This window comes from Cottoperca gobio, unplaced genomic scaffold (assembly GCF_900634415.1).
Source record: "Cottoperca gobio unplaced genomic scaffold, fCotGob3.1 fCotGob3_30arrow_ctg1, whole genome shotgun sequence".
In the NCBI taxonomy this organism is placed as follows: domain Eukaryota; kingdom Metazoa; phylum Chordata; class Actinopteri; order Perciformes; family Bovichtidae; genus Cottoperca; species Cottoperca gobio.
Genome location: NW_021166920.1, coordinates 163049 through 190815, shown reverse-complemented (window position 1 = coordinate 190815; position 27767 = coordinate 163049). Strand labels below are relative to the sequence as shown.

The 27767-nt window shown below is 43.5% G+C and overlaps 1 protein-coding gene across 2 annotated transcripts; it reads left to right on the top strand.

Annotated features, from left to right (window-relative positions):
- On the top strand, positions 1–27749 carry LOC115005502 (synaptogyrin-1). Of its 2 annotated transcripts, none has more exons than XM_029427351.1 (4): positions 1–440; positions 20948–21185; positions 23493–23638; positions 24262–25815. In XM_029427351.1, exons 1-4 carry the CDS (start codon positions 339–341, stop codon positions 24361–24363), a joined length of 588 nt encoding a protein of 195 aa, XP_029283211.1. In that variant the 5' UTR covers positions 1–338; the 3' UTR covers positions 24364–25815. The 2 variants fall into 2 exon arrangements, with proteins under 2 accessions (XP_029283211.1, XP_029283210.1); XM_029427350.1 differs by having other exon boundaries at positions 2–440; positions 25674–27749.
- Positions 27750–27767: the final 18 nt, after the last annotated feature.

Sequence of the window (27767 nt, the reverse complement as noted above, 5' to 3'; positions counted from 1 at the left end):
CAGAGGCGCGTGCACGTGTTGGGGAGAGAGGGAGACAGAGAGAGAGGGAGAGAGAGAGAGCATCATCATAACACTGGCACACCGCTGTCTCTGCCGGATACCGAAAGAGGACAACAGGGAATTTAGAGGTTAAATTAAAAACACCAACAAGAGAGAACAGGGCGGCTGTGCGCGCCAGGTGACACGAGCAGCAGCAGCAGCCGCAGCCGCGAGGAGCAGCACGAGCACATCTGAGGATTGTCCGTGTCGCCCGGTGCTCCACACACCCTGTGCCTTGGAACCAGCAGCGGGGAGGAGGGGAGGACCAGAGAGGAGGCTGTGCAGAGAGGAGGAGGACCATGGAGGGGATGCAGGCATACGGAGCCGGGAAAGCCGGAGGAGCCTTCGACCCCGTCACCTTCTTCCAGCAGCCTCAGACTGTTCTGCGCATAGTGTCGTGGGTGAGTGAGAGGCACACATGGTTCTTAGCTTCAGAGTGGCTACACAGAAGGCTTCACCTTCACATGTTGGAAGTACCTTTTGTATTTGATCTGGAAAGGGCCCAGACATGCAACTCATGTCCTTTATAGTAGATTTGTATTTGTAAATCAGGTATAGGCCTGCTGTCTTTAGCAGTGCCATTGCATGCGTCTGTACTGTTTATATGAGGCCCAGGCACTGTCGTCAGCAGCTCTGTTGTTTAATCAGCACAGTGAGAACACAGGCACACTCAAAGGATTTCATCATTAGCTCCTCCCCCCCTCCCTCCCCGAGACAGGAGCACTAATGTGGAGTCCAAATATGTGACCAAATAAATACATATCAAAATATAAAACGTACACAATCAGGAGATGATTCTCCAAGCAGGAGCTTTGATCTGTCATATGAAATCACAGTATGGACGTCAGTGATAGCATTAGTAATGAAGGTACGAAACACACAGTAAACAAATGACGGGCAAAGTGGCAACTCCGTCTATGAATTGTATTTAATAGTAATAATGTGATGTCGTTGCAGACTGAAGTGTGAAGTGGTCACTACGCAGTCAGGACTCTCAAACTGCCTTTGCATCATGGCTCCTAATAGGATGCAGAATACAGACATGCACACAAAAAGAAGGAGAAATATGCCACTAATGCAGAAATATAAGATCATCTGCCTCTGTTAGTTGCATCTGTGGTTAAATAAATGAGATTGAAGGATGTAACGTGTGTTTCCTGTGTAGTGTTTACTCTTCTTAAGAACGTGTGAAGTTATCTGGTTATTCTGTACGTGGAGCGTAAAACACTGAAGGACATCTTCTACAGTCTCCTCTCTTTACGGTTTCTGTGTCTGCGTGTCCTTAACTATCACACGCTGAAGGGATGAAGATGGAGTCGTGTGGACACACGTGGACTTCAGTACAAGAGAAGAAGAGTGTTCTTCTGTGTGACTGAGAGGAAACGTAACGTTCGCAAACCGTGAACTGTGTTCTGACGAGGTCGTGAGCGTGAGGAGGCGAGTCATGTGGCTCATCTGTGAAACACTTCATGTTAGCATCAGATGGAGCTTCCTGAGAGTCAGGACACACACACACACACACACACACACACACACACACACACACACATGTGTATTCATTATATTCATGTGTTTTATTCTCACATTTCTCATTAATAGATTCTTATCTATGTTATATAACATGTGATTAAGACAATTGTCTGCAGGTATGGAGTGACCTTATGGGGCTGTGAGATGCCTCGCTCCCTCAGCGTCACCCGAGCAACAACGTGTCTCCATAGTAACAGCCGCAGCCGAGTTGTGATGTTTTGTGTGATGGTGCTAATACTGCTGCTGTGCATTGTGGGGGAGGAAACATCAACACTTTAAACATTTGGTCATGGGGGATGTCGTGTGTGTGTGTCTGTGTGTGTGTGTGTGTGTGTGTGTGTGTGTCTGTGTGTGTGTGTGTGTGTGTGTGTGTCTGTGTGTGTCTGTGTGTGTGTGTGTGTGTGTGTCTGTGTGTGTGTCTGTGTGTGTGTGTGTGTGGGTGTGTGTCTGTGTGTGTCTGTGTGTGTGTGTGTCTGTGTGTGTCTGTGTGTGTGTGTGTCTGTGTCTGTGTGTGTGTCTGTGTGTGTGTGTGTCTGTGTGTGTGTGTGTGTGTGTGTCTGTGTGTGTGTGTGTGTGTGTGTGTGTGTGTGTGTGTGTGTGTGTGTGTGAGTTAAACATGGTTCTTACGGATCCTTAAAGTAAAACGTTTATAGACTGAAATAGACGGTGAAGGTGTTCGATGTGTTTCCTGCTCGTTGTTATAAATGCTCAGTGTAACAGGAATGAACCTTTATACACGCTGGGTCTTTGAATGTGACCCTCAGTCCTTGAAGGTGATGCTGAAGAAGGTCTGGGGAACTCTGATTAAACTCAACGTGGTGGAGACGCCGTCTCTGTGCCCGTGGTTCTGCTTTTGATCTGTATTTTAAAGAGCATTGCTTTTGAAGCTTGGATCTTTGCGGTTTATGCTTTAAGCGTAGTTCTGCTACCTTTCAAGGATGTTGGGTTATCACCAGGGCAACTTCAAACATTTCTGACATCATTATGCAGCTAAATGTGTTTAGTTCTGCTTTGTGCTTAATCTCCACTGAAGACGCATCTTGACTTTCAGGAGCCGACACGCCCAACGCAGACTTTGTTTCTGCCCAAGAAGAAAGTTGTGTGTGTGTGTGTCCACCTTAGTGTACATTGATATTTTATAACAGCACTTGACTTACTTCATCAAATCAGATTCTTGATGTTTACGAGTTGATTAACTGAAGAGCACTCAGCTGTTCTCTTGTCTCCTCTGTTATATAAGCGACGTGGGTTAACGTTTGAAATGTAGCCGTGATGATGAAAAGCATGTCAGAGGTCAGGTGATTCTGTAATTGGTGAGTAACATTTTGATTTCAGTCACACAAACATTCTGCCAGCTCCATGTAAACACACACACACACACACACACACACACACACACACACGCAGTTTGTTAGTCCCTACATGTCAGAATCCCGACACAGTTTAAAACCTTTTTTACTGTGCATGTGTGCATTGTATAAAAGCCTCTAAGTGCTGGCAGTAGTCATGTTGGGAGCATGCGTTGTGTATATTAAGGTGAACTAAACTAAATAAGCATTTCTGTCATTACGTTGACGAACGAGCCGAGAGTAACACCCGACTGTCTGGCAATAGGACTGTTAATACATTTTGGCATTTGGCTGGTCAGTGTCAATAAGGCCCTGAACTCTCCACTGACCGGCCAACAGTCGGGAGAGAATATATTAACAAAAGCTTCTGATTTGAAGCTTTTGAAAGTAATTCCAGTCCCTGTTACTTTATCTCCTGAAGTATCTGTACTCCCTAACTGACCTTTTGAAGTTCTATTTTCCAACCCTTACAGGTAACCAGAGCAGGGCTGCAGCTCGGGGAGTGAATCTCTTCGTATCTCTCTGTTTGATTAAAAAACAATCCCCAATTTAAAAGTGATTCAGTACATAGGGCTGCTAATTTCAGGGTCTACTCCGCTGAGCGTTCATAATAAAGGCGGTAAAGGATGGCATGGAAGCCATTCTTCTATAAAATGTCAGAAAACATTAAAATAATCTGTAATTTCCCACAGTAAGTGACGTCCAACCGATGGTCCACAACCCAAAGATCAGATCACATGATGAAGAACAGCATTAATTGATGAATTGATTAATCGTCACAGCTCTGAACTATTTCTTTAACTTGTAAAAAATGTAAATGATTCATTCTATAATCCATACGCTGTATTATTTTTGCAAGAAGTTGCAGTATTGTGTAGTAATGCAATACAGATCGTAAACTAGACTTAATCCTGTGTCCGTGTTGTTTCCAGGGGGAAGTACTCACCTGAGTTTACAGACACAGGAAGTGGGTCTGATGGGTCTGATGGTTCTGATGGTTCTGATGGGTCTGAGGGGTCTGAGGGGTCTGATGGTTCTGATGGGTCTGAGGGGTCTGAGGGTTCTGATGGGTCTGAGGGGTCTGATGGTTCTGATGGGTCTGAGGGGTCTGATGGGTCTGAGGGGGTCTGAGGATCTGATGGTTCTGAGGGGTCTGATGGGTCTGATGGGTCTGATGGGTCTGAGGGGTCTGATGGGTCTGAGGGGTCTGAGGGGTCTGATGGGTCTGATGGGTCTGATGGGTCTGAGGGTCTGATGGTTCTGATGGGTCTGATGGGTCTGAGGGGTCTGAGGGGTCTGATGGGTCTGAGGGTCTGAGGGATCAGATGGTTCTGAGGGGTCTGATGGGTCTGAGGGGTCTGATGGATCTGAGGGTCTGAGGGTCTGAGGGATCAGATGGTTCTGATGGGTCTGAGGGTCTGATGGGTCTGAGGGGTCTGAGGGTCTGATGGTTCTGATGGGTTTGAGAGTCTGATGGTTCTGATGGGTCTGATGGGTCTGAGGGGTCTGATGGGTCTGAGGGTCTGAGGGATCAGATGGTTCTGAGGGGTCTGATGGGTCTGAGGGGTCTGAGGGATCAGATGGTTCTGATGGGTCTGAGGGTCTGATGGTTCTGATGGTTCTGATGGTTCTGATGGGTCTGAGGGACTGATGTTCTGATGGTTCTGATGGGTCTGAGGGGTCTGATGGTTCTGATGGGTCTGATGCTTCTAATGGTCTGAGGGTCTGAGGGGTCTGATGGTTCTGATGGGTCTGAGGTCTGAGGGGTCTGAGGGGTCTGATGGTTCTGATGGGTCTGAGGGGTCTGATGGTTCTGATGGGTCTGATGGTTCTGATGGGTCTGATGCTTCTAATGGTCTGAGGGGTCTGAATCAATGTATTGGAGACATTGGGACAGGCAGAGAGTTTACGATGAAATCAAGGAGTTCAAAGAGGAAAAGGAAGGATGCTTCTCACAGAACACGTATCAGTAAAGAACTGCCTCACCGGGGGTCAATACCTTCAATCAATAGCAACAGGATATAACAAACAACAGTGTGTTTAGCATCACGTTGACAGAGTGCTAAGACGATCCTCTGCATATTTTAATGGTTTGCAAGAGCTACGATAAAGCCGATCCGATGGAGTCGCAGCGCTGCTCAGCTCCTTCCGCAGGCGCTGCAGTCGGAGCATTCCTCTCCGTATGCAAGTGGAAGTTAGATTTGTGAATGTGAACAAAATAAACATTGATATATATACAGTGTGTATATCTATATATATATATATTCTTCATTAGTTTTCCCAGTGCTGGATTATAAGTAATGTGCAGTGAATGGGCTGAAACATGCAAACACACAGGTTTAAAGTAGCATGCAGTGATATTGCTCTGTAAACACATGCAGCTCTTCTCTCACTTCATTCTGTTACGCGTTATAAGGTTGAGGAGACGTCTGCTCCCTCACTGCGATGAAACCTTGTTTTCTGGAATCATCTGATCATGTTCTCACTAATTGCCTCCCGAATTCAAATGTCGAGAGATAGTAAAGAAAAAACCGAAAAGAGAGCAGAGTGTGAATGTGAGCTGAGTCTCATTGTGTACCCTCAGTGCTGCAGTGTCTCTCCTTCAATTGTACTTTGACAAGGTCTCCCCTCTGTCTCACTCTCTCTGTCTCTCTCTCTCTGTGTCTTACTCTCTCTCTGTCTCACTCTCTCTGTCTCTCTCTCACTCTGTCTCACTCTCTCTGTCTCACTCTCTCTGTCTCTCTCTCTATGTATCACTCTCTCTCTCTCACACACACTCTCTGTCTCACTCTCTCTGTCTCTCTCTCACTCTGTCTCACTCTATATGTATCACTCTCTCTCTCACACACACTATCCCTATCTGTCTCACTCTCTCTATGTCTCACTCTCTCTGTGTCTCACTCTCTATGTATCACTCTCTCTGTCTCACACACACTCTCTGTCTCACTCTCTCTGTCTCTCTCTCACTCTGTCTCACTCTATATGTATCACTCTCTCTCACACACACTATCCCTATCTGTATACCCCTCAGACCCCTCAGACCCTCAGACCCCTCAGACCCATCTGTCTCACTCTTGATGTGTCTCACTCTCTCTGTCTCTCTCTCTATGTCTCACTCTCTCTGTGTCTCACTCTCTGGCTCACTCTCTCTCTGTCTCACTATCTCTGTCTCACTCTCCCTGTCTCACTTTCTCTGTGTCTCACTCGCTCTGTCTCACTCTTTATATGTCTCACTCTTTATATGTCTCACTCTCTCTCTCTGTCTCTCTCTCTCTCTCTGTCTCACTCTTTATATGTCTCACTCTCTGTCTCTCTCTCTCTCTGTCTCACTCTCTATATGTCTCACTCTTTCTCTCTGTCTCTCTCTCTGTCTCTCTCTGTCTCTCTCTCTCTGTCTCTCTCTCTCTGTCTCTCTCTCTCTGTCTCTCTTTGTCTCACTCTCTCTCACTCTCACTCTTTCTGTCTCTCTCTCTCTGTCTCTCTCTCTCTCTGTCTCTCTCTCTCTCTGTCTCTCTCTCTGTCTCTCTCTGTCTCTCTCTCTGTCTCTCTCTGTCTCTCTCTCTCTCTGTCTCTCTCTCTCTGTCTCTCTCTCTCTCTGTCTCTCTCTCTCTCTGTCTCTCTGTGTGTCTCTCTCTCTCACCCATTACATGAGCAGCGGCTGCCATGGTGATAGCAGCAGATAGGTATCCCCTAGTCCAGGCCGACAAGCTGCAGCAGACAATAAACACACATATACACACACACACACACACACACACACACACACACACACACACACACACACTCACATTAAGGTACTCCAGCAGTGATCCGGTGTTGTTCAGCCGTCCAGCTAACTCACTGCTGACTCGTAGTCTCTTCTCCCCGTGAGAACTCACTGCCTCTGTGAAGGAGTTTATGTTTTCTGTCTCTCAGCAAGATTACAGAAAAACTTCTGCCTGATGTTCTTGATACTTTGTGGACCGGTGTAGCATGGGCAAAGAAAGAACCTGTTGCATTGTGGAGCATATCTGAATCACGGGGCACAGTAGGCCGGGCCTTGGTGGAGGTCTGCGCCGTGCGTGTTGTCTTATTGGTTGTACTATAGCTCGACATTAGAAAAGAGAAGACGGACAGAGGTGGAGGTTGGCAGGCTGAGTGCTACAGACTTAATGTGTCTGAAGGGAGATCCCCCCCCCCAACATCACATATGACGCCTCATAAAAACCAGTTTGTTTACAACATTATCTAATTTGTGTTTTCTTCCAGCTTCAATCTAAAACTTTTCTCCTGAACTACTTTAGAAACCTATATTCCCGTAAAAAGGCAGGATCATTAAAAAGTAGTAATAATCTCACCCCCAACAAGGATTGAAGGTCCAGATGTTTGAGGTGTCATCACAGTTTGGACTTTGTTTCATACATTTGAAGGTGAATGATATTTGATTTATCGCTGTTTTGAAGGCCGCGGTTACAAAGACCTCGACAAAATGCATCGCTGGGCCGTGTGTGTGTGTGTGTGTGTTTGCTAGTTCAAATACAGGTTTGTGTGTGAGGTACAGTGTGTGAATCCCGGGGTGACATGAGGCCCGCCTCAATTGTCCTGTCTCTACAATGGATCCAAAAAGCCTTTCAGCTTTAAATCCTTCACGTTCAGCCAGACTGCACTGATATGATGCAGGCCTACGCAGTGTGTGTGTGTGTGTGTGTGTCTGTGTGTGTCTGTGTGTGTGTGTGTCTGTGTGTGTCTGTGTCTGTGTGTGTGTCTGTGTGTGTGTGTGTGTGTGTCTGTCTGTGTCTGTGTGTGTGTGTGTGTCTGTGTGTGTCTATGTGTGTCTGTGTCTGTGTGTGTGTGTCTGTGTGTGTGTGTGTCTGTCTGTGTGTGTGTGTGTGTGTGTGTGTGTGTGTCTGTGTGTGTGTCTGTGTCTGTGTCTGTGTCTGTGTGTGTGTGTGTCTGTGTCTGTGTCTGTGTGTGTGTGTGTGGCAATAACCCAAAAGCCAGAATTTCATATTTTAGAGAAAGTAGAAGAAAGTTACTTACAGAGAGGTAACAAGAGAAACCCTAACCCTTCTCTTGCATTAATACACACACACACACACACACACACTTTCTGACAATCGGCATACTTAATGTTCAATTTGTAAGTAACCCTCTGATGGTCACAAGATCGGAGAGCCACGTGGTTTCCTTCACAATGCCGGCTTTCATCCCCAGCAGGAGCCTTGTGATCTGCCTGTGGGAACCTCCCCACATGCACCTAAAGAAGTCATACAACGACAGAATCCCCGCAGAAAGGAGCGGGGGGGAGGAGAGCCATGTATGAAACCGTATCACATGCTCCTTCTCATGGCTCGAAAGCAAGAGAAGAATGTTTTCGGTGCAATGAGTTCAAGCACTCTCCACATTTCACTCGTTTGCAATTCCATATGCATGTTTACAAAGTATCCTTCAGAGCTTACATGTGTGTGAGCGGGACAGGCATGGGATAAATACGACCGTCACATCTTGCGATATGCATTTGAAGGACACGCTCCAGCCATCACAAAGCCAGCTGCATCTGTGCTTGCAGACGCAGAGAAAGCTCAGTAATTCAATCTGCCTCCTGCCATGTGGAAGCAGATACAATTGTGACCCTGAAGACGATGCGTGTTTTCAAACCCAACAAACTAGGCTGTGCTGAAAGCAATGCTTATTTCAAGAAAATAGAGAAAGATCATAAAATCAAACTTTGTCGTCGCAGTAAAACCTGACGGCCCTGCAGGTCCGAAACACAGAGCACCACCAGTTATATGTGAAGCTACTACTGTGTGTTCTGGGCTCTTTATGCCTTAACCAGCAGTAAACGAGCAGCGAGAGAGAGAAGGGCAAAACGTGCAACAAAGACGTTCACCCCTGGAAAACTATGGCTCCTCTTCTCCAGAGCTTTTGTCTCAGTGTCATCGACCTGATTTTCTTTACACCTGATCTGAGCAGTCCCTCCCAGTGCAGCCGTGTGTGATATGCATATGATAATACAGTGCAGTTGTGCTTTACATGCAAAGCCTCAAAGCCAGAATGTCTGCGAGAGGCAAGGAAATGTAATCTGAAAGGAAAATATATTCTAAAGTGGCAAGAGAACATTTTCTTCTCAGTGTGCGTCTGCTGCCGAGGTCTATTCTCCTGACATCATGTGATTGACTGTGTGTGTCTTTGTGCATCATGTGTGTGATGTTGTGCTTCCTGACCTGAATCTTGAAGTACGCCGGGCATGTGAAGTGGTGGACTAACTGAGCTGCACATGGTTGAGTGAGTGTGTGTGTGTGTGTGTGTGTGTGTTAGTGTGTGTGTCACAGAGCACTAATTTCTAAGACTGCTCGTGGGCAGAGGCCGGGCCAGTTATGAGGGGAGAAGACAAGAGAGGAGGGAGCGAGCGATGATGCAGCCCGTCTAAAAATAACACCGCCTCCATTCCCCTTCTGCCCCGCAACGCTTCCCTCCGCTCGTCCCCTCCGCTCGTCCCCTCCGCTCGTCCCCTCCGCTCGTCCCCTACGCAATCCCTTCATCTCTTCCTCATCTCTCTCCTTAATGAAAAAGGCTGATGGGGAGATGGGGGGGTAGAGGTGTTACCTCCACACATCCTTCGTTCCATGGAGAGAGGAGTGCGTGAGGTTCAAGACGGACGAGGCATGAGAGGGGGAAAAGGGGATGGGGGGGGACAGAAAGGTTGTGCATGCTAAGACGAGACACAAACTCCAAATTTCAAATCATGCGTCCTCTCTGCGTGCTGTAGACAGCTACAGGTGTCCACAGATGTCTACAGATGTCTATAGATGTCCACAGATGTCTATAGATGTCTATAGATGTCCACAGATGTCCACATATGTCTATAGATGTCCACATATGTCTACAGATGTCCACAGATGTCCACAGATGTCTACAGATGTCCACATATGTCTACAGATGTCAACAGATGTCTACAGATGTCCCCAGACGTCCACAGATGTCCACAGATGTCCACAGATGTCTACAGATGTCTACAGATGTCCACAGATGTCTACAGATGTCCACAGATGTCCACAGATGTCTACAGATGTCCACAGATGTCTACAGATGTCCACAGATGTCTACAGATGTCCACAGATGTCCACAGATGTCTACAAATGTCTACAGATGTCTACAGATGTCCACAGATGTCCACAGATGTCTACAGATGTCTACAGATGTCCACAAATGTCTACAGATGTCCACAGATGTCTACAGATGTCTACAGATGTCCACAGATGTCTACAGATGTCCACAGATGTCCACAGATGTCTACAGATGTCCACAGATGTATACAGATGTCTACAGATGTCCACAGATGTCTACAAATGTCTACAGATGTCTACAGATGTCCACAGATGTCTACAGATGTCCATAGATGTTTACAGATGTTTACAGATGTCCACAGATGTCTACAAATGTCTACAGATGTCTTCATATGTCCACAGATATCCACATATGTCCACAGATGTCTACAGATGTCCACAGATGTATACAGATGTCTACAGATGTCTACAGATGTCTACAGATGTCCACAGATGTCTACAGATGTATACAGATGTCCGCAGATGTATACAGATGTCCACAGATGTCTACAGATGTCTACAGATGTCCACAGATGTCCACAGATGTCTACAGATGTCTACAAATGTCTACAGATGTCTACAGATGTCTACAGATGTCCACAGATGTCTACAGATGTCTACAGTTGTCTTCATATGTCCACAGATATCCACATATGTCCACAGATGTCTACAGATGTCCACAGATGTATACAGATGTCTACAGATGTCCACAGATGTCTACAGATGTATACAGATGTATACAGATGTCCACAGATGTATACAGATGTCCACAGATGTCTACAGATGTCTACAGATGTCTACAGATGTCCACAGATGTCCACAGATGTCTACAGATGTCCACAGATGTTTACAGATGTCTACAAATGTCTACAGATTTCTACAGATGTCCACAGATGTCCACAGATGTCTAAAGATGTCTACAGATGTCCACAGATATCTACAGATGTCTACAGATGTCCACAGATGTCCACAGATGTATACAGATGTCTACAGATGTCTACAAATGTCTACAGATGTCCACAGATGTCCACAGATGTCCACAAATGTTTACAGATGTCCACAGATGTCTACAAATGTCTACAGATGTCTACATATGTCCACAGATATCCACATATGTCTACAGATGTCCACAGATGTTTACAGATGTCTACAAATGTCTACAGATGTCTACAGATGTCCACAGATGTCCACAGATGTCTACAGATGTCCACAGATATCTACAGATGTCTACAGATGTCTACAGATGTCCACAGATATCTACAGATGTCTACAGATGTCCACAGATGTCCACAGATGTATACAGATGTCTACAGATGTCCACAGATGTCTACAAATGTCTACAGATGTCCACAGATGTCCACAGATGTCCACAAATGTTTACAGATGTCCACAGATGTCTACAAATGTCTACAGATGTCCACAGATGTCCACAGATGTCCACAAATGTTTACAGATGTCCACAGATGTCTACAAATGTCTACAGATGTCTACAGATGTCTACAGATGTCCACAGATGTCCACAGATGTCTACAGATGTCTACAGATGTCCACAAATGTCTACAGATGTCCACAGATGTCTACAGATGTCTACAGATGTCCACAGATGTCTACAGATGTCCACAGATGTCCACAGATGTCTACAGATGTCCACAGATGTATACAGATGTCTACAGATGTCCACAGATGTCTACAAATGTCTACAGATGTCCACAGATGTCTACAGATGTCCATAGATGTTTACAGATGTTTACAGATGTCCACAGATGTCTACAAATGTCTACAGATGTCTTCATATGTCCACAGATATCCACATATGTCCACAGATGTCTACAGATGTCCACAGATGTATACAGATGTCTACAGATGTCTACAGATGTCTACAGATGTCCACAGATGTCTACAGATGTATACAGATGTCCACAGATGTATACAGATGTCCACAGATGTCTACAGATGTCTACAGATGTCCACAGATGTCCACAGATGTCTACAGATGTCTACAAATGTCTACAGATGTCTACAGATGTCTACAGATGTCCACAGATGTCTACAGATGTCTACAGTTGTCTTCATATGTCCACAGATATCCACATATGTCCACAGATGTCTACAGATGTCCACAGATGTATACAGATGTCTACAGATGTCCACAGATGTCTACAGATGTATACAGATGTCCACAGATGTATACAGATGTCCACAGATGTCTACAGATGTCTACAGATGTCTACAGATGTCCACAGATGTCCACAGATGTCTACAGATGTCCACAGATGTTTACAGATGTCTACAAATGTCTACAGATGTCTACAGATGTCCACAGATGTCCACAGATGTCTAAAGATGTCTACAGATGTCCACAGATATCTACAGATGTCTACAGATGTCCACAGATGTCCACAGATGTATACAGATGTCTACAGATGTCTACAAATGTCTACAGATGTCCACAGATGTCCACAGATGTCCACAAATGTTTACAGATGTCCACAGATGTCTACAAATGTCTACAGATGTCCACAGATGTCCACAGATGTCTACAAATGTTTACAGATGTCCACAGATGTCTACAAATGTCTACAGATGTCTACAGATGTCTACAGATGTCCACAGATGTCTACAGATGTATACAGATGTCCACAGATGTCTACAGATGTCCACAGATGTATACAGATGTCCACAGATGTCTACAGATGTCTATATATGTCCACAGATGTATACAGATGTCCACAGATGTCTACAGATGTCTACAGATGTCCACAGATGTCCACAGATGTTTACAGATGTCCACATATGTCTACAAATGTCTACAGATGTCCACAGATGTCCACAGATGTCCACAGATGTATACAGATGTCCACAGATGTATACAGATGTCCACAGATGTCCACAGATGTCTACAGATGTCCACAGATGTCCACAGATGTCTACAGATGTCTACAGATGTCCACAGATATCTACAGATGTCTACAGATGTCCACAGATGTCCACAGATGTATACAGATGTCCACAGATGTCTACAAATGTCTACAGATGTCCACAGATGTCCACAGATGTCCACAAATGTTTACAGATGTCCACAGATGTTTACAAATGTCTACAGATGTCTACATATGTCCACAGATATCCACATATGTCTACAGATGTCCACAGATGTCTACAGATGTCCACAGATGTATACAGATGTCTACAGATGTCTACATATGTCTACAGATGTCCACAGATGTCCACAGATGTCCACAGATGTCTACAGATGTCCACAGATGTATACAGATGTCCACAGATGTCTACAGATGTCTACAGATGTCTACATATGTCCACAGATGTATACAGATGTCCACAGATGTCTACAGATGTCCACAGATGTTTACAGATGTCCACATATGTCTACAAATGTCTACAGATGTCCACAGATGTCTACAGATGTCTACAGATGTCCACAGATGTCCACAAATGTATACAGATGTCTACAGATGTCCACAGATGTCTACAAATGTCTACAGATGTCCACAGATGTCCACAGATGTCTACAAATGTCTACAGATGTCTACATATGTCCACAGATATCCACATATGTCTACAGATGTCCACAGATGTCTACAGATGTCCACAGATGTATACAGATGTCTACAGATGTCTACATATGTCTACAGATGTCCACAGATGTCCACAGATGTCTACAGATGTATACAGATGTCCACAGATGTCTACAGATGTCCACAGATGTATACAGATGTCCACAGATGTCTACAGATGTCTACAGATGTCTACATATGTCCACAGATGTATACAGATGTCCACAGATGTCTACAGATGTCCACAGATGTCTACAGATGTCCACAGATGTCCACAGATGTCCACAGATGTTTACAGATGTCCACAGATGTCTACAGATGTCCACAGATGTCTACAGATGTCCACAGATGTCCACATATGTCTACAGATGTTTACAGATGTCCACAGATATCTACAGATGTATGTATATGTATATTTATATAAATACCATAACATACTGAGTTAATACAGCTGACTCAGTATGTTGCATTACTTCAGCAGGTAGTAATACTTACAGCTGTCAAAACTATCTGATGCTCTTTCTTTACATGTACACAGAAAACTCAAGAGAGCTTCAACAAACCAGATTTTAGTAAAACATTTCAACTATGAACAAGAGTCACGTGATCCACAACACCCTGCAGTTTGTATTGTGCTGCAGTAAAACCTCAAAGACTTCCCCTTCAGTACTGTGTGTTCAACTGAAGCAGCAAGGCTTTGAATGAACGCTAACGTCCACATGCTAACCACACGAGAATCAGGTTTAATACGGTGTACAGTGCAATACACACACTGGTGCTAACTGTAAAGCACAGCATGGACAACAGGGAATTCCCTCAAAGACAACAGCAGAGGAAGGTCTCCAATGGATCTCAGTCTTTAAATAATGAAGTCTGCGTTTAGTTCATTTAACAGATTATACTCTGCTTCGGCGGCAGGAATGTGTCTTCCCGAGTGTGAACCAGTGGATTTGGCTGCAGATAAAGAGTGAAGGAGAGACTCTGCTGTAATCCCCGTCCTGACTGACGTCCCTGTTCCCGCCCGGCTGCTGGCCTTCGTGCTCAGGGCCGTCAGACTGGTGTGTGCTCTCCCTTTGTATCGCTGTCATGTATCACATACACACAGACACAGCAGCTGGGTAAACTGTCCAAGCAGCTGACCGACCCGAGCTCCAGACAGATCTCTCTCTGCTTTGGTGTGAGGGTTTGTCAGGTGAAGTACAAAGGAGACTTCTACACTGCGCTACAGGGGGGAGCGCCAACACTGTGTGTGTGTGTGTGTGTGTGTGTGAGAGAGAGAGAGAGAGAGAGAGAGAGAGTGAGAGAGAGAGATGCTGTACTGATGGGAGGAGAGGAGACAGGGATGAGATGGTATCTTAGGAACCTGCTCTGGTTACTGACTCCATTTTGTAAAGCTTTGTGTCTCCAGTTGAGACCTCCAGAGGAGCGTAAAGGATCAGAACCTCCTCCGACACTTTGACTGACTCCACTTTGTCGCCACCGTAGACAGACCCAAGCTCTCCGGAACCACATTCACAAGTGGGACTTAAACATGATCATATTCATATTATATATCATATCATATATATATCATATTACAATCATCAATGCTTATAATAATAATAATAATAATTATAATACATTAGACTTGTATTATGCAACTCAGCGTGGAGAGACAAGCTAACCGGCTGCTTTCATCGACACAGACGAGAGAGTAAGTTAGATATTCTTCCTCTCACTCCTGGCAGGAAAGCAGATAAGTGTTTTTCAGACCGAAAAAGAGACAAATAGATATTGATATCCACCTGAAGTGCAATTTTACTTTCAAAGATTCTGCTGAAGAGCAGGAGAAATGTTAGTCTGTGTTCTTTGTAGGGCTGAGCTTCAACCAGGACGATGATACAGATCAGTGAGATTTATTTTCAATGAAGTTAAACAGTGGAAGTGTCAAACATCTGCAAAATGATTCGTTTCACTATCAGCATTTGATAAATGTTATACCAATAATAAGTCTACACGAGTGAATTAGTTTTATCCCCTTGGAAGTTAGCATATGGCTAACCGGAGGCTAGCATATTACATTACAGGTCATCTAGCAGACACTCTTATCCAGAGTGACTTGCATTGAACTAAGTACAGGGACAGTCTCCCTGGAGCAGCTCAGGGTTAAGTGCCTTGCTCAGGGGTACAATGGTGCCTAGTATTGAACTCGTGACCTTCTAGTGTTTTGTTTGTTTGTTTGAAGGTGTACCACTAGACCACTAGGCCATCACCACTCCCATATGGCTAACCGGAAGTTAGCTGGCAGCAGCACTCGTGCTCAAAAGTAGCGTGCAGCAGTGTTCTGATAATAAATAATTGTATATTATAAAGTAAAATAACCTTCTGGTTTCTTTAGGCTTCTGTCAAAACTCTTGAATCCATTGAGATGTGTATTTCATCCCCTGTCACTTTGTGATGTAAATGTAGGAACATGTATAATGCGTATATGTGATTACATCAGTGACATAGATGTAGATGTGCTGTGCAATCTGTCAACACAATATTTTAGTTACTTGATTTTCATATGCAATGTCTCGTCCATAAAGAATGCAAAGGGGGGAAAGTAAACCAATAAAAAGGTGGTCACGCTCTCCAGTTCAGTATAGTCCAGGGTTGGGGAACCTCCGGCCTCCGGCCCGCGAGACCATTTGATCCGGACCTCGAGGTCATTCATAAACACGATTGACTGTTTTTCCTGGTCAAGGTCAGGGTCCTTGAACACAACACGAGTGGAACGTGTCATCACGTGGTCAGGTCATGTCAAAAAACTTCAATACTAAACGAGAGTCATTGACATCAGTGAACGCAGCGTGGCGAGTGTAAACAAGAGAAAGCTGTATGTGGAATGTCACTTTCCAGGAGAAATGGACGAATGATTAGTTCTCTGTGGAAGTTAAAGGCCAGTGAGTCGAATTTGTGCGCACGTACTTGCGGTGATAAAAAATAATCTCGAGCATCATTACAGCACGAGACATGTCAAACTGCAGGAGCTGAGAGGACGAGTGTTTGGATAAAGTTAACGCTCTTCGGTGGAGTTTGTCCCAACAAGCAGCTTTCTGCAGAGCGGAACATACAAACATGGACAGATAGAGAGGTAGACCCCCCCACCAAGAACACACTGTTCCACCACTGCTGTGCAGTTATCACTGCCATGTGCAATACTCACTTTATTTATATCACTTGGTACTTATATTATCTTTTATTCTATTTAATTATTGTGTTTTTTTACTTCATATGTTCTTCTGCTGTGACGAGATAAATGTCCCCGTTGTGGGACTAATAAAGGATTTATAATAAAACAGAAGATACAGAATGAAATGAATGAGCTGCGTCTTAAAACAACGTGCAGAGGTTATGAGTTCAATAATTAGTACGGCCCTCGAAGGATGTTGTAACAAATACAGTATATCTCAAAAGTGAGTACACCCTTTAGATTTTTGCAAATATTCTGTTATATCCTTTCAGGGGATAACATTATCCTACTGAAACTTTGATATAACTTAAAGTAGTCAGTGTGCTGCTTGAATAACAGTATAGATTTATTGTCCTTTGAAAATTACTCAGTACACAGCTGTTAATGTCTAAACAGCTGGCAACAAAAGTGAGTACACCCCATAGTGAACATGTCCTAATTGTGCCCAATGATGTTGTTTTCCCGCCCTGGTGTCATGTGACTCGTTAGTGTTACAAGGATTCAGGTGTAAATGATAAGCAGGGCTGTTAAATTTGGTGTTTTGGGCACAATTCTCTCTGAATGCTGGACAACATGGCACCTCAAGGAACTCTCTGAGCGGCTGAAAAAAAGGATTATTGCGCTTCACAAAGATGGCCTTGGCTATAAGAAGATTGCCAACACCATGAAAATGAGTTGCAGCACAGTGGCTAAGATCATACAGCGGTTTTCCAGGACAGGTTCCACTCGGAACAGGCCTCGCCAGGGTCGACCAAAGAAGTTGAGTCCACGTGCTCAGCGTCATATCCAGAGGTTGGTTTCCAAAAATAGACGTGCGAGTGCTTCCAGCATTGCTGCAGAGGTTGCAGAAGTGGGATGTCAGCCTGTCAGTGCCCAGACCATACGCCGCACACTGCATCAAATCGGTTTGTATGGCCGTCGCCCCAGACAGAAGCCCCTTCTGAAACCGATGCATAAGAAAGCCCGCAAACAGTTTGCTGAAGACAATGAATCCAAGAACATGAGTTACTGGAACCATGTCCTGTGGTCTGATGAGACCAAAATAAACCTGTTTGGGTCAGATGGTGTCCGGCGTGTGTGGCGGCACCCTGGTGAGGAGTACCAAGACAAATGTGTTTTGCCTACAGTCAAGCATGGTGGTGGCAGCATCATGGTCTGGGGCTGCATGAGTGCTGCCGGCACTGGGGAGCTGCATTTCATTGAGGGACACATGAATTCCAATATATACTGTGACATCCTGCAGCAGAGCATGATCCCCTCTCTTCGGAAACTGGGCCGTAGGGCAGTTTTCCAACATGATAATGACCCTAAACACACCTCCAAGATGACAACGGCCTTGCTGAAGAAGCTGAAGGTTAAGGTGATGGACTGGCCAAGTATGTCTCCAGACCTAAACCCGATTGAGCACATGTGGGGCATCCTCAAGAGGAAGGTGGAGGAGTGCAAGGTGTCCAACATCCGTGCGCTCCGTGATGTCGTCGTGGAGGAGTGGAAGAAGATTCCAGAAGCAACCTGTGCAGCTCTGGTGAATTCCATGCCCAGGAGGGTTAAAGCAGTGCTAGATAACAATGGTGGTCACACAAAACATTGACACTTTGGGCACAATTTAGACATGTTCACTATGGGGTGTACTCACTTTTGTTGCCAGCTGTTTAGACATTAACAGCTGTGTACTGAGTAATTTTCAAAGGACAATAAATCTATACTGTTATTCAAGCAGCACACTGACTACTTTAAGTTATATCAAAGTTTCAGTAGGATAATGTTATCCCCTGAAAGGATATAACAGAATATTTGCAAAAATCTAAAGGGTGTACTCACTTTTGAGATATACTGTAAATGGCCCTTGACATGAAAAAGGTTCCCCCCCCTGATATAGACTTATGAGCAGAGATATAATGATGACCACGATCACCACAGTGATACAAAAGTTGTGCAGAAAACACAATAATACAACAGAATGTGATTTCAAAGACATTTCGGTGCGATAAAATATGGAGTTTAAAAATGCAATTAATGGTTACTCTGCCAAATTAGATTAAATCATATTTTCACACAACTTTAACTTTAACATACAACTGTACTGTTGTGTGTTCAGTGGCTGTCACACTAAAATGCAGACTAGCAGAGAATCTTTCCGCAGTTAAACCCGTATTTTAAGAGAAAACCCAGAGGCACATTTAGCCAAACTATTTGATAAAGACATGAGGGATTATTCATAAAACTCCGCTGCAGGGCTGTCGTGACATTATGGGCTGAGAGCAGCGCGATGAAGTTTTTCCTTATTCATAAATTACCCAGTCAGTCTAAATATACCGTCTGACGACAGCAGTTCTTTTGGGCTGTAAAGGCTTTTATTAAATCTTACAGAACATGGTGACAGGGTGAGGTGTTGCTGAACGAATACACCGAGGACAGAGTTCAGATCAGGGGATGAAAATACGCTCAGCTATTCAGAGGAAGAGTCTGGACCTCTTCACCAACACTTTGAGTCTTCACCACAATCCACTAGTATCTGAAGACAAGTGAGAAAAGACTTCACTGGAGACAAACAGAGTTTTATTCTAAAACAAAGCACAAAACCAGAGTCCGCCTCGAAAACACACGGAAGAAATGTTGCTCGACTTGTATTACGATCCTCCTCTTTCTTACAGACTTGCTCTTTCAGCACGTTTATGTAGGTCGCAGGTGTGATGTGATGTCACTCTCGTGGCTGCTGCTGACTTCAGCGTTATGGTGTCCTGACCTACATGCAGCCCTACTGTTGTATGTGGTGTGTTGAACCTGCACATATCCTTCTGGGGATGTTTCCTCTGAAGTTATCAACCTGGCTCCTCTAGTTGCTCGCAGACTCTGCATGGACTAGATATGAATACAAGATTACATGCTGAATACAGGGATTTTATATGTATACAATATTACATGCTGAATACAGGGATTATATATGTATACAAGATTACATGCTGAATACAGGGATTATATATGTATACAAGATTACATGCTGAATACAGGGATTTTATATGTATACAATATTACATGCTGAATACAGGGATTATATATGTATACAATATTACATGCTGAATACAGGGATTATATATGTATGCAAGATTACATGCTGAATACAGGGATTATATATGTATATAAATTTAAACGCTGAATACAGGGATTATATATGTATATATATTTACATGCTGAATACAGGGATTATATATGTATATAAATGTACATGCTGAATACAGGGATTATATATGTAAATACATTTACACACTGAATACAGGGATTATATATATAAATTTACACACTGAATACAGAGATTATATATGTATATAAAATTACATGTTGAATACAGGGATTATATATGTATATAAATGTACATGATGAATACAGGGATTATATATGTATATACATTTACACACTGAATACAGGGATTATATATGTATATAAATGTACATGCTGAATACAGGGATTATATATGTATATAAATGTACATGCTGAATACAGGGATTATATATGTATATAGAAGCATGACGGTGATTATTATGAGGAAATTAAAACAAGACAAGTATTTACTTAAATTGTTGTGTACAATGTCTACATTTAAGTAAGGGTTGTTTTATTACTGCAATTTAGTATTTAGTATTTATTTCAATAGTTATTATCGTTGAAATATCGATAAATCTTATAAGAGAAAATGAATTGTTGATAGTTATCAATGATTTTGTAGTTGATCGGTGTTTTTGTTTCGGTAAGGTTGATTTCAACGTGATTGGTTGAATAAAAGCATCAACCAATCACGTTGTGCGGAGGAGACAAGTTCAAAACGAGTGTCCGTAATCGTGGAGGCTCCGTAGTCCAAACCAAAATCACAAACTTTATTACTTCTGTTAATCTTGACAAAGGCAGCGCATACCAGATCCATTCTGCTCTTGCCTTTCAAAATAAAAGCCCTTGTAATTGTTTACCAGACAGAACTCAAATTCCCAAAGCTGTACAACAACGTGTCTTAGACAGACTCTCCTACAGGTCAATAGGCAAGTGAAGTAAATATAACTAAAGACAGGTCTCACCTAAATTGTTTCCTGTTTATTGATGGTCTTCCATGCTGACAGTACCATGAGATACGATACTCTTACGGTCCCTTCCTCTCCCCTGCAGGTCTTCTCCATCGTGATCTTCGGCTGCATCGCCAACGAGGGCTACATCAACCGCCCCAACGAAATGGAGGAATTCTGCATCTTCAACCGCAACCAGAACGCCTGTAATTATGGCGTCTTTATGGGCTCCATGGCCTTCCTCTGCTGCATGGCCTTCCTGGCTCTGGACGTCTACTTCCCCCAGATCAGCAGTGTCAAAGACCGCAAGAAAGCCGTGCTGGCTGATGTCGGGCTGTCAGGTAAACTCATATTCATACTAAAGATACATCGCAGCTTGTTTTTCTTTTTTCTTTTACACATTTATTACTGAACTAGTCAATAGAAATAAAATAAAATCAATTAATGTCCCTAAATTTACTTCCCACATACCTTAAATCTTGAGTGTATAACACGAACACAGACGGATGCATGAAGACACTGACTGCTGGAGAAATGATGAACCTGAACAAATCATTTCAAGTTGAAAAACTCTTTGATTCATAAAGTCACAGTTTGTAAGGCAACAACTTAAAAACGCTAATAAAATAAATGAGTAAAAGACAATCAGAGTGTTCTAGCTTTGTGTACACAGAGACATGATTTACAGAAATAGATTTATTGACTGTGCAAATGTACCCTAAAGATAAGCACACCAAACAAATCTTGTTTTATGGAAATCTTTCCTAAGGTTTTGAGATATCTAATTTTACAGGGGTCTGGATGTCCGTACTGCAACCCAACACACAGCCTGATGTTACTAACGAGACAGCTACAAGATGACACAGGATGCTGGGGAGAGATAGCATAGAGGTTAAACAGATTATCTCCGTCAAATAAAACCAGCTGAAACCAATTTTAACCTAAAGGAACTTCTTGGGCTTGTTGCTATATTAATCAGAGAGATGCGTAACATGCTTGTGCATATTCAGAGATGCAAGGATCATTTATTCTTATTCTGCACGAAGGGTCGCACAACGAAACGCAGTTGTAGTCCATTTATGCTGCCCAAGAAAAACATGCCACGATGGAGCAAAGTCTCTGTACAGATGTGGGCACAACAGTCGCTCATGACTGACGTTGATGGGTTAGCCCGAGTCTTATTTCATCTTATTTTCCTCCCAAACTACCAGCCAGGAGCAATCTGGGTAGTGGAAAAGCCTTAAGTTTAATTGGGTTAGCTTAGGGTCAATCTCGGCTCTCCTCCCTCTCTTCCTGGGGCGGTCATTCCGCCCTCGGTGGTGTTTGATCCGTCTGGCTCACTGGCTGGGTGGTCGTAAAGATGCCGTGGGCAGTTATCATCTCAAGGTCCACTGCTCCTCAATCCCAACACTGCCTTCTTCGATGTTGTTAGAAGTATCTCTGTCTTAGGCCGTACGTGCAAGCAAACAGGCAAAACATGTAAACAAGAAAAAGTTCATGGTGCCACCGACCGCTGCAGCCGCATGAGTCGGCTTTGAAAAGTTACAAAATAAATTAAATTCTGATATAAGAAAGACGTGTGTCAGCATTGCTCTCTGCACAACTCATACATTTCTACTCTTTCACACCAGTCTTGTGCTACCGGACGGCATGTATTGGGGGAGGGGGTCAAGGTGCTTTTCTTGCGGATGTGATATCAGGTTAAAAGTTTATTATTCCCTTTTTCCTAGACAGATTTAGTCAGCTCATTAAAAGCCCCAAAATGCCCCAACCTCAGAGAAGAAACGAGCACTTCCAGTCTATAAAAAATCCATTGTGAGTGGATAATAAGTGGAGAAGCACCTTTCTGGTGCTAACAAGCGTCTGAGAGTGCTTTGGTGCCTCGGACTGAACATTCCTCTCCTCCTCGGCTGCACCGCTGCTGCAGTGAACTCATAATGACAAGATATTCAAGTGTTGAGTAGCTTAATGAGGCCGTTCCTGTCACAGACTAAATTCTCCTTATTTTCATCCCTCACACACTCACTGTGTTGTACTCTGAAAGGCTTTGCACCTTTCTGAAGCAAGAGAACAGGTGGTACATGATGTACTGATTAAGTTTTAGCTTCTGTCTCCTCAAAGGTCTCACTTCAGTGGATGTGGGATGATGTTTGAACCCCCTCGATATATTAGTCCAGCAGGATTGAATCTGGTTTTGAGGGTAATTCCTGTTTTTTGTGGGGTTCCACAAGGGTCAATCCTTGGTCCCTTGTTGTTTTCAAATGATACACAACTGTCTCCTTCATTGTTATGCTGATGATATTCAATTTCATTTCCCACTCTAGATCTCCAACTGTAGAAGTTAAGCTTTCTTGGCCTGCCTTTCCTGTCAGTGTCAAGTCAAAGCATTTTATTTATACAGTCTAAAGACGTTGTCTTAGAGGGCTTTACAATATATACAGGATAAAGAACTTTGTATTCTTTGACCCTCGATTCAGATGAGGGATAAACTACACACAAGGAATCCTTTAACATTGGAGTAATTTGTTTTCTTTCTGAAACTTGGAAGAGAAGATTGATGCCCTCTTGTGTCTGCACTGGACATATGAGTATTATTACATTTATATCATTACTTTAACACTTTCTTGTGTACCTGTCTCTCTTCCCAGCGTTCTGGTCCTTCATGTGGTTTGTAGGTTTCTGTTTCTTGGCAAACCAGTGGCAGGTGACCAAGCATGAGGACAACCCGCTGAGGGAGGGAGGGGACGCTGCCCGGGCAGCCATCACCTTCTCCTTCTTCTCCATCTTCACCTGGGTAAGGGCCTCCACATCTCATTGGTGCACAGTACAACACAACATGACATAACACCTGCCGACTATTTTGATAATAGATTCAAAATCAAAAATGGCCGGAAATGTGGTTTTCAGCTTCTCAAACATGGAGATGTTTATATCATGTTAAAGTGATGTATGTTTGGGTTTGACTGACACAACAAGAAATATAAAGACATCACCTTGGACTTTGAGAAAGTTCGGTTTGTCTGTACGTCTGTCCGTCCTATTAACGGCTTCAGGGAATTTCTTTCATTTTGACACACACGTCCACTTGGACTGAAGGGTGAACTGATGTTTGTGGTCAAAGGTCACTGTGACCTCACGAGACACATTGTTGGCCATAACTCACGAACTCTAATGCTAATTATGATGACTTCACATGTATAAAAGGATAGGATGACATTTTTGGACGGACATGGATGTAAACTGCAACCTGGCTGGTTGGCGGAGGTTTACAACCACGAGGCGGTAATTCTAGTTCACTGTTTGTTTGACTATTGAATATTGACTAATGTTCCTCCATCTTCTTTGTGGTCAGTGTTTGGCTGCGTGTGATCCTGTCAATCTGTGCACATGTGAACTGATAAGATGTTGTTCCAACAGGGCGCTCAGACTCTCTTCTCTCTGGAGAAGTTAAAGAATGTGTCGTTTGAAGAGGAATACACCAAGCTGTTCCCCCCCCAGCCCCACCAGCCTCTTGTCTGACTCTGCTCTGTCTCCCCCCCGCTGCCTTAACCCTCCACAGCTCGTCCGACACACTGCTGCTGCTTGACTGCACTTGTTTAACGGCGCCCGCTGACGTTTTGCCCGTTTGTATTTGTAATGCAGCAGTAAGAGCAACAGTTGTTGCCTCCTGCCGTAGTTCAATAACGTGTTCATAATCATAATGTATCTGCAGGTTGATCTATAACTATGACTCAACAATAACATCGCCAGCCCAGCTGGGGTCGTGCTTTGTCTCTTTGCTGTAGAGGTCGGAGTTATTAAGGAGTTTTTATGCGCGACAACTTTATTTAAAACGTGATCTCACTGTGCATTGATTTTTACTGTTTTGTATTTATTTTGGTTCTTGTTACATTCAGAGTTTTCAACATTTTGAGAAATACACTTATTCGCTGGTTCCCCTGTTTTTAGTCTTTATGCTAAGCTACGCTAGGCTACGCTAAGTTCACAGCTGCTGGCTCCAGCTTCATATTAAACAGACAGACGTTAAAGTGGAATAATCCCCTCAGCAACTGTTTTATTAAGTTCAGCAGGTTGTTTCTTTGAGATTGACTTCACAGTTAAGCCGGACAGTTTTTAAGACACTTTAATTGAAGTAATAAACAGTTTTTATTGCATTGGATTCATTTCTATGGCTTGATGCATGTTATCGGTCAAAATAATAGAAAGATGTTCCACATCCATATTAACAAACAATCTAGAAACGTTAAGGTTTCTGAAAAGTATTTTATTTTATCAAACAATAACAAAAGAATTCTTCAGATGTATTGACTTGTTTTCATATTATCCGATCAACCAACCCGACAAAAGAGTGTAAAGTGTTCTGATGGAGCCGAGACGCTCATGAAACGCAGATAAATCTACTCTGTGGTTTTGTCTTCCGCTCCCTGAGTGTCTGCGTTTGCTCGCTGAACTCCTGACATCTTTGGCTTTCGTCCAAACCTGTAATCATCTACAATAAAATGAGATGTGTGGTGTTCTACAGTGCAGGGCTTCAGCTGTTTAATAATGCACACGCCGTTTCATCGCTCGGTCCCTTAGTGAGGCGGTGTTTCTCATCCTGGAGCTGAACAATGGCCTTTGTTGCACCGCTGCCTGTAGAACTAACCTGCTCTGACTAAATGACTCCAACTATCTAACAAGCTTCACAAGCTTTCCAAGCCAACTAATCAATGTTTCCTTGTCTCTCTTTGTTCTCTCTAACACTTCTGCATCTCTGCTTCCACATCTTTCCATTTCATCCATCTTTCTTTATCCTCTTTGCCTTCCTGTCCGATCCCCGCGTCCCTCAGGCGGGCCAGGCCTTCCTGGGCTTCCAGAGGTACAAGCTGGGGGCCGACTCAGCCCTCTTCTCCCAGGAATACACGGACCCCAGCCAGGACGCAGCCGGAGCCCCTTACACCTCCTTCGGTGGGGACGACCTGGAGAGCCCGGGAGGAGGAGGAGGAGAAGGGGGGGGACAGGCCAACAGCGACGGGGCCTTTGACGGCACCACAGGCTACCAGCGTCAGGACTACTGAGATATTGAAGGGAAATATACTAAGGGGGGGGGGCTGGTGAAGTTACCCATCGTTCCTAATTTAGAGAAGGTTTCGTCTCTGTTGCATAAAGAAATCACAGTTTGGGTAAATATAGCATTCACACAATACCAGTACCAACGGGATCGTTTGACCCGGACACAGCAAGCTCGTGTTTTACCTTAAAGCTGTCACACAAGTACAACACGAAGACTTTTACAACTGCAAAGCATGTCTTAACATTTAGCAGCACATAGTTACATGCGGGTTCAAACCCAGTACTAACTGTAGAACTGTTGTTTACAGCGCTCAACAATAATTATTGCACAGAGCAAGTCAAAAGGCCACGTTGGGCCAGTAAGTCTAGACGGAAATAAATGCTAAAAAGTGCTAAAATGGCGGTGGGTAAATTTCTGACCCAAAAACAAAACATTACCGTTGGGTCCTGTAGTAATACGACAAATACAACTCCTGCTGGCTCAGAACAACCCCCTGTTTGGGGGATTTGGTTTTATATTCACCCAAATGGTGTCCGTTTTGACATCGTGATTTCTTTATGTGTAGATGCAACAATTAATGCTTTTAGCTGGGGGGGGTTCCACACCTGTTTCATTTCAGTTATTGGGCTAATTTCCAATAAAAAGCTGAATTCATCTCGAAGTCAGAAATTGTGGGGAACTTTCCAGGTTTTGGGACAAGATGGAAGAATGGTTTGGGGTCAGGGGTTTGCAGACAGGTCACTCTGTAGCAGATCAGCGCTGGTGACCACGTTGCCTTCATCCTCCAGCGAAATGACTGCAATCAGTGTTAGTTGAAACACACAAACACACATGCAAGCACATAGCAAATGGATTTTTAACAGACAACACTCGTTTCTGCTGGTGAAACTCCTTAGAGGTGCATGACAGGATATCAAACAAGCGGCATATCCGGCAGCTGTGACACAGGAGTGTGTTTGTGCGTGGGTTGAAAGTCTCCTTTTTTTTATGCGTGGATGTTGGACAGTCTTGTTTTTCTTGTTTCCCGCTTTTTCTTTCCTCTATTGTTGCCTTAGTGCTGACTGCCAAGCTACATCCAAGGAACACAGGGCAACATGAACCCACCATGCACAGTGTCACAGTTCTCTTTCGGCGTCTTCAGAGCAAAAGTATAGATAATTAAATGTTGTCTTATTTTTGTCCTTAAGCGCATAAAACCCCGGAACAAAACCATAATTTGTCTTGATTAAGAGCATCCCAATTAATACAAACATGAGCGTTTCATATCAGCAGGCTGACAGACTTACTTACAGGTTATTTATCGATTGTGTTTTCCACTTCACTTCAACAAATCTACGGATGAGGCAACCATGAACTTCCTGAGTATTTATGAACATGCATTGGTCCGTTTTCTTAAAGAATAAAGTATATCTATCTCTATAAATATATGTAAATCTATAATTCATTAGAGTGTTTGAAAAAAGATTTTGCTTTATTTTAGGGCATTATGCTAGTTCTGTATAAAAAAGAAAAGACAAAAGAAAGAAGATCGATGTTCTGTTGAGTGTTATTGTGATAAGATATCTGGTGAGGTCGTCCATTATGTTGCTTTCAGGGTAAGGAGATGCTTTTATTTTGAGATAATAATACTAACTATAAAAGAAAATACAGCAACAAAAAATGTGACCAAATTACCAAAGTATATATGCACATATACTTTATACTGTACAACCATGTAGACGTATAAATGTGTGGCGTTCCTTTGTGAAAACGTTAGAAAAGGTTAGATTTTAGAAAAAGATTGTGTGCAAATGTATGTTTTTGTTGTGTTTGATTTTAACCAATAAAAATAAAGGAAATACTGATAAAGATATGAACGACTTGCATTTTC

Bases quoted from the DNA above. Each gene is read 5' to 3' on its own strand.
- LOC115005502 (XM_029427350.1), top strand. From the start codon at position 339: ATGGAGGGGATGCAGGCATACGGAGCCGGGAAAGCCGGAGGAGCCTTC. The intron at 441-20,947 runs GTGAGTGAGAGG...TCTCCCCTGCAG, and splicing joins TTCTGCGCATAGTGTCGTGG to GTCTTCTCCATCGTGATCTT. The intron at 21,186-23,492 runs GTAAACTCATAT...CTCTCTTCCCAG, and splicing joins GGCTGATGTCGGGCTGTCAG to CGTTCTGGTCCTTCATGTGG.